This window comes from Sinocyclocheilus grahami, unplaced genomic scaffold, assembly GCF_001515645.1.
Source record: "Sinocyclocheilus grahami isolate Dianchi unplaced genomic scaffold, SAMN03320097.WGS_v1.1 scaffold98.1, whole genome shotgun sequence".
Lineage (NCBI taxonomy): Eukaryota > Metazoa > Chordata > Actinopteri > Cypriniformes > Cyprinidae > Sinocyclocheilus > Sinocyclocheilus grahami.
The window spans coordinates 2,051,045-2,058,525 of record NW_015505277.1 but is presented as its reverse complement, the minus strand read 5'-3'; the positions used below and the strand labels follow the sequence as shown (position 1 = coordinate 2,058,525).

The 7,481-nt window shown below is 39.5% G+C and overlaps 1 protein-coding gene across 1 annotated transcript; it reads right to left on the bottom strand.

Moving 5' to 3' along the window:
• Positions 1 to 3,418: 3,418 nt before the first annotated feature.
• On the bottom strand, positions 3,419 to 6,528 carry LOC107588038 (zinc finger protein ZIC 1). The gene is made up of 3 exons (XM_016276030.1): positions 5,272 to 6,528; positions 4,578 to 4,741; positions 3,419 to 4,239 (listed from the first exon to the last, which is right to left on the bottom strand). Exons 1-3 carry the CDS (start codon positions 6,239 to 6,241, stop codon positions 4,042 to 4,044), a joined length of 1,332 nt encoding a protein of 443 aa, XP_016131516.1. The 5' UTR covers positions 6,242 to 6,528; the 3' UTR covers positions 3,419 to 4,041.
• Between the last annotated feature and the right edge of the window lie 953 nt (positions 6,529 to 7,481).

Here is a 7,481-nt window from a genome sequence, read left to right as displayed (position 1 = left end):
TCTATAGGACCAGTGACTAGTCGACGTCAAGCTTAAAGCGTCATGGCAGAGCATTGAAGTCGACTAGTCGGTGCAACCCCTAATATATATATAAATATATATATATATATATATATATATATATATATATATATATATATATACAACAAATGTAATTACAAAATGAACAATGTAAATGATTTCTTTAACTACATAAAAGAGTGTATTGTCTATGCAGGGAGACTAAAATTATTATTATTTTCAAATGTTGACTTTTTAAGTTTGCGGTCGCTCAGTTAATATAGTGTTGCACATTACGGTAAAATATGTTACATTTCTGACCTATCAAAACAAGAAGAATTACCTATTTGCATATCTTTGCACTACCAATCTATATTGCTTTCTTCACAAAGCAATGATAAATACTCTGAAAATAATCATCCATCTCAATGGAAATAGCAGTCACACTCCACAGACTCTCTGGCGCACTGTTGTCAATTTGCGCTCAGCGTTCAAGTTTAAATGTCTTTTTTTCTCGTCTTGCTCTCATTGCAACGTGTTCACCCGAACAAGACAGCGCTGAAGTCAGAGAGAGGTCAAGCGCATATGAATGAAGGAGAAAACTGTCAGCTACTTTTACATTACAGAGAATGAACAGCGATGCATCCATCTCTAGACAACAGCTGTGCAACAATCACAGAAAGTTCAGCAGTGAATTTAAATGCAGCTCGATATCTGGCTATGGGAAACATACTGAGAGGCTTAAAAATATGGAACTAACCGTTATTTAGGGCTGCATGAGTGCACTTTAAGGTTAATAGTTATGTAAGGCTCGCCTTGACTGTTATGTAACTTGTTGGAAGGTGCATTGTCATTTTTCGTTCTCAAGCGAGACGCTTAGGGGGAAAAAATACGGCTAACGATGAAGAAATTTACAACAAGTAATGCGATTTTTGTTTAATGTTCAAAAGCTTTGACTTATTGATTTGAATCGCATTTTTGCGTTCAGACTGCATTTCAAAATTAGACAAAACTCGCTAGTCTTGCTCAAATTAAACGGTAATTGTATTCTATGTTTAACTAGATGTTGGCGTTGAAAAAGCAGCTTATAAAAATATTCTGTCTTCTTCTAAGAGAGTTGACGGAGAAACCCTTTTGTTTTCCAAGCAGTCGCCGATTTATATTAAATATATATATATTTTTAATGTATATATTTTTGTTCTGCCCATGTGGTGAAATTTAGTTTTTTTTGTTTTGTTTCGTAAAAGCACCAAATAGGTATTCCTTGTGACAATTCATAAGCCTCTGCATTATGTTAGAATCGTTAAAGTTTTCCTAAAGTATTTTTGTGCTATATCCAAAACAATGCAAAAAGATATAGCCTACGGCTGTATAATTTTATGTTCTCTGCGCGCCTTTAATGTGGTGTTATTAGGCATATTAGCCTACGTGTGTAACACCTAAATGGATTTTGACTGTTTTTGTTTTTTTTAAGCTTGTCTTAAATTCAGTTAGAATATTGGGGATACCACAACGGACAAACTGACAAAAACAGGCACGGGTATCTTAGTTAACTGCCAAATCCATCAAATAATCGAACATAGCCACGTTGTAATGGCGTTTGTCCATGGATATGATTGTTGTTCTTTTATTTTCTGGGGAAAATCGGAGTAATGAGGATAACAGGCGAGCGAAACGACTTCCTTCAAAAATGTGCATTCCATTGTACGGACCAATACATAACACTTTCTGCTACTATTCTAACGGTGCATGAATGAAAATGTACTAGAACGTTTGAATAGATAGAGTGTTAAATAGAGTCGAACAATTCATTTTATTACCATCATTCACATATCTCAAAACCTAATAACCCGTGGAAGGAAAATATGAACATATTTCGAAAAAAAAAATAAAAGTAAATCACCTCCGACATAATGCATTCCGTATTCGCCCCTACTGTTTGATGTGCCAATATGTTTATATTTTCCAGAAGTCAGTATCTCCTCCTGTCGGTGGGCTATTTCTCACGCGCACGGCAGTCTGCACTCGCGCCTGCACTTGTGCACACCCCCAAGAGGAACATGTAAACATTGTAGCGTATATCGCATTTTCCTTTAAGCGACTAAAGCACCGCTTTGCAACTAGCATGTCGTCGGATCACATTTAAAAACAAAAAATACATCCAAATGGCCACGAATTAAAAACACTGCAATGCTCGATTCATTAGGTTCATAGCCTTGGGGCACAGTTTAAATTTGCACATGCTAATGATCTTCTGTTATCTGAGACACACACACAGAGTTGCATGCATGCATAGTAGGCTACTCCTAATAGTACAGACCGCGTGCTTGCCTGGACTTACGAGCGCTCAGATTGCCCCCCTCCCTCCATAGGTAGAGGTTTCGTCTCTTATTCTGGAAAACGTTGCACTTTCTGACCGTGAAGGAATGGGCAATGGTTAAACGATTTATCATTTTGTAGATTTGAATACCCAAACAGCATATTTTGCAGTTGGCAAAATCGCTCAGTGAGAATTGTGCACTGGCGATATTAAGCACGCTCATGATCTTGATGCGCCTAATGAGGCGATCAAGCAAGTTGCAACCAAGAACAAAAGCCCAACAGTGACTCTCTTCTTGGACTGAAGTCCTTTGCTCCCACCATATACTGGTCCCAAACAAGCATAATTCTATAAGGCCGTGACGAGAGTTAAGTAATGCAAAATATTTAAATAAGACCACGTAGAGAAGTGAATTCGTCACGATTTGACATTTTAATGCATTAAAACGTTACTCTGGGGACTGTGTTATTTTTATTTTCTGACAATAATGAGGGGTACCAAAGTGAAATTAAATTATTTAGAAAATAATTCGTCCTGCTGAATTAGTGGGGCAAAATATAAAAGCAGGCGCTGGTTTTATTTAGGGCTGAAATGTCATTTTGATTTGTGTAATTCACATTTCCTCCTTTAAGCGTTAAATCCTAACTCTTGTTAACACCAGGGGTTATTATTGTTGTAGTTACGTAATGATTTAATTTCGACTCAGTTTATTTCGAAATGATAAATAAATAGAAATAATAAACAGGTTAACTTGTGGAGTCTCCTCGTTGGTATTTCTCCAGCTCCAATTCAATTGTTTAAAGCACAGTCGAGAAATAAAGTATTGAAGGCATTTTTTTTGTTGTTGTACGTTTAATTCTTTAATATTGTACGAAAAGTAACAAACATTATTTTGTAAACTAAATTTTACATACCCTACGAACGCATTTTCCATAAATACCGATTATCTCTAACATGTGTTATCGGTCCTTTACATGCGGATAAATATGGAAAATTGAGATATATACAAGTAATAATTTCTTGCAATTGCCAATGCAATAGACAGATAGCTTTATATTTTATCACTTACATAAACAAGATTGACACGAAGCTTCAGGCTTTCACTACACGGTTTATCGACATGACATTAAATAACAACAACTGTGTGCTACTCAGACTGGACTGGAGACGAAATGTTGCACTGGATACAAAAGCACATTAATACTAATCGGTTAGGTAAACGTGTAGACTGTGGTAATACTGGGTAATTCACATTTGGTACACATAAACTATAACATTCTTTTCAGTCAAGACTATTCATCGCAATATTCGTAAAACCATTTCATTTACCATATATCAAGGGACCACATTTTTTCACAAATTCCCTTAATCTGTATCATGACTATTTACAAAATAAAATATTACATTTTAAACTAGGTGAATCTTTATGTACAAAAAAACAGGCTGTGACCTGCTGGTAGCATGCAATTGGAGTTCTCTGTGCAGTCTTCCGAAAATATGAGAAAGAAAGAAGAAGAGAGCAAAATAAATGGAGGACAAAAATCGGAAAAAGGCTGTCAAGAGCGTTGCACACCCCGTCCATGCACTGCTCTATAGACAGCGGTTTCAGAAAACCTCTCAGCTTCTTCACAATGTATGTGTATGTAGGTCCACGCGAGAATAGGCTGACTTTTGAGTCTTGGTTCCAAAGCAGTCTTAATTCTGCAGTCTTTTGAAAATATTTACACGTACCATTCATTAAAATTTGACGAAAGGGTGCTGTGGCTGCTCGTGTGGTGAACTGTGGATGATGCTGGTGATATGGAACTGCTGCTCTGGTTTTCTGTGGAAGGGGACACGATGGTGGGCGGCGTGGAGGACTCGTAGCCGGAGCTGGCTGCCGGGGAGGGTTGGGGTCCTTGAGACGACGACTCGTGAACCTGAGAACCATAAAACTATACTTTCACATGTGCCTCATAATTTCGAATCTCAAACAGATTGCGCCTGACAATTTCAGTCAGACTGTATTTAGCTTTATGTTTAGATTATGGCGGTATTTAGCGTTAGCTTTTATATCAAAATCACATATCATTTTGGTGCATATAATAACATTATTCACCACATTAAAAACATTGCATAAAAGACCGTAAATAAAAGTAAACAGTAAAAACGCGTTATTTTTAAATCAGCGCAGAAATTAAATAAGACAAAAAAATGAAAGAGTAAAAAAATAAATAATGTAGATGAAAAAAAGAATGCACGGTAATGTTATTGTTACCTTCATGTGTTTCCGGAGGGAGCTGGGATGTGTGTAGGATTTATCACACATTTTGCAGAGATATGGTTTGTCAGATGTATGGACGTGCATGTGTTTCTTGCGATCACTACTGTTCGCAAAGCGTCTGTCACAGCCTTCAAACTCACACTTGAAAGGTTTTTCACCTAACAAAAACAGAGCAAACATCTCTCAAAATACGCATTTTAGGATGCCAGCACATGTTTATTATTATTATTATTATTATTATTATTATAATTATTATTATAATTATTAATTAAAATATGTTACATTTGGAGATACATAAATACAGCAAATAAATATGAGCAAATATAAACGCGTTAAAAAAGTTCCTGTCCATTTTCCACTACGAAACACGACTCACAAAATAATCTCTTTAAATTACACCCAAATTGTTTACGTTATTTTGCAACGGTTCTGTATTCCTACATGTTTATATATATATATCTCGAATAAAAATAATAATTTGCATACTTATTTGCATTATTTGCATACATATGCTTGGCATGAAAATTATCGATAGGACAAATAAACAAATAATGCAACAATTACATTATTTGCTTGCCATTTTAAGTCCCATAATTACAACATATACACACAAAATGTTATCAGTACCATAGCAATGTTAATATAGCAATTAATATATATGGAAGGGGGGGGGGGGGGCCTTTCTTACCGGTGTGGGTTCTTTTATGGATTTTCAGATTTTCCGATCGGGCAAATACTTTTCCACAGCCGGGGAAAGGACACGGAAACGGTTTCTCTCCGGTGTGCACTCTGATATGATTCACAAGTTTATACTTTGCTTTAAACGGTTTCCCTTCCCGGGGACATTCTTCCCAAAAGCAAATGTGATTCGACTGCTCTGGTCCCCCAACGTGCTCCACCGTCAGGTGGGTCACGAGCTCGTGCATGGTGCTGAAAGTTTTGTTGCAAGACTTTTTCGGATTCGTCAGCTGCTCTGGTTCGACCCATTTGCAGATGAGCTCTTGCTTTATGGGCTGTCTCATGTAGCGAAAGAAGGCCCCTGCCCCGTGATGGGCAGCCATATTCATGTTCATGGGGCCATAGCCGTGCAACTGCGTAGAGGCGTAGTGATCGGACCTGGGGCTCGCGACGTGTCCGTATTGCTCGGCCCTGCCGTACATGTCCCCGGAGAAGCCCAGGCGCATCTGACTGTTCACCACGTTGGAGGACGCGTGCGTGGCCGCTTGCTCGTGCAGTCCCTGGAAGAGCAGGTGCCCAGCGGCGTCAGAGTGTCCATGTGGTCCGGCGAAACTTCCAGCGGCGGAGGCGAACAGACTGTGCTGCGCGCTCGTGGCGTCTCCGAAGCCCCGATTGCGAAAGAGAAAGTCCCGAGTGGAGTTGAAGGCGGCGGTGGAGTACGAGCTGACATGAGTGGGGTGATGATGGTGTCCCAGGGCAGCGGCGGCGGCGTAGCCGGGCGCTTGCGAGGAAAACGCCGTTTGCCCAGAGCCGAGGTCGTGGGAGCTGTGGTTGATTTTGAAAGCGCCCATACCGTCGGCGAACGGATTGATACCCAAAGCCACTTCTCTGTCTGTAACTTCGCCTGTTGAGTGATGTCTGGTGGAGCCGAATGTAGTCACTCCAATGGTGGGATACTGCGGTCCTGCGTCCAAGAGCATCTTCAGTCTGCAGCGGAGAAGACTGAGAGAGGAAGAATCTCTAGCACCTGTCTCTGCTTGCTATTTCTCTGACTTGTGTCTGTGCGAGGTGAACTCCGATTCCCTATTCCTAATTTACTTTTAGTGGAGAGGAATTTCCCTCTCCTGCTCATCCGATGCGCACGCAAATCATGTGCAATATTGTCTTTTGCGGTTTATCTTCCTGTGGCGCAACTTTCACCTCCTCAGTCAGGCGGTGAGCTTCAGACTGATAGTCGCAATCATTCCTGCAGATAAATGAATTGAAAAGACAACACAGTCCACCCCTGATGGATGGGGAAGGAGGGGGGCAGCACGTGACCCCGTGCTTGGACCATCATTGGAGAGGGCGCTCTCCCCCTACTAACATTCACTCACCAAATAACAGCCCGCCATGCCTCAGCATCAGTGCGATTGGTCGGTTTACATCATCAATCTATGAGATTGTCGGGAGGTTGCTGACTGTTATTTTGCTCTGGATGTTGAAATTCAGAAAACTGAGTTTAGTGAATGCATGGCCGAATAATAGCTTTTGTCCTAGTTCACGTTTGGCCTACTTATGTGAAAGCCTGATGCTCTGAGAAGAACCTTGCGCGCATCTAGTAGACACTGGCTGAAATGTGATATAATGTAGTCTGTTCTTACATGACATGGAACTCGTACTTTTCATCCTGAAAAAACAAATGATGTTTAAAAAAAAAAAAAAAAAAAAAAAATTATATATATATATATAATGCTTCACGTTTTTTTTCTCTTCATAAACGTGTACGAGTAAAAATTGCACCTAGCAATATTCATGCCTCAAGTTGAAATCGTACATTTACAAAGATATCTGTTTTTGAAGATACTAAATGCAATGCATACAGTTTCTGCCTACTTTAGCAGTTGGTATTTCATGTTTGTTTGACTTTCTTTACACGCATCTTTTAAATGATGTTTTCACTTCAGAGATATCTGAGAAAGTCTTTTAAACACCCCACATGCTCTGCGCAGTCAGTATAGGCCTTCCGCAGATGCCTTCAAACTTCAAATAATAGATTCAAGAGGTGGCTCTTTCCGTTATTCATAGTTTTAACCTATGTTTTTTAATGTATCACCCTTGTGTGTGTAAAAGTTGTGAATTGTGGAAGTTGTGAAGTCGGATTTATCTCTGCAGGAAACTCTGACGAACCATACAATCACAAACTCATTCGAGAGAGAGAGAGAGAGGGAGGGAGGGAGG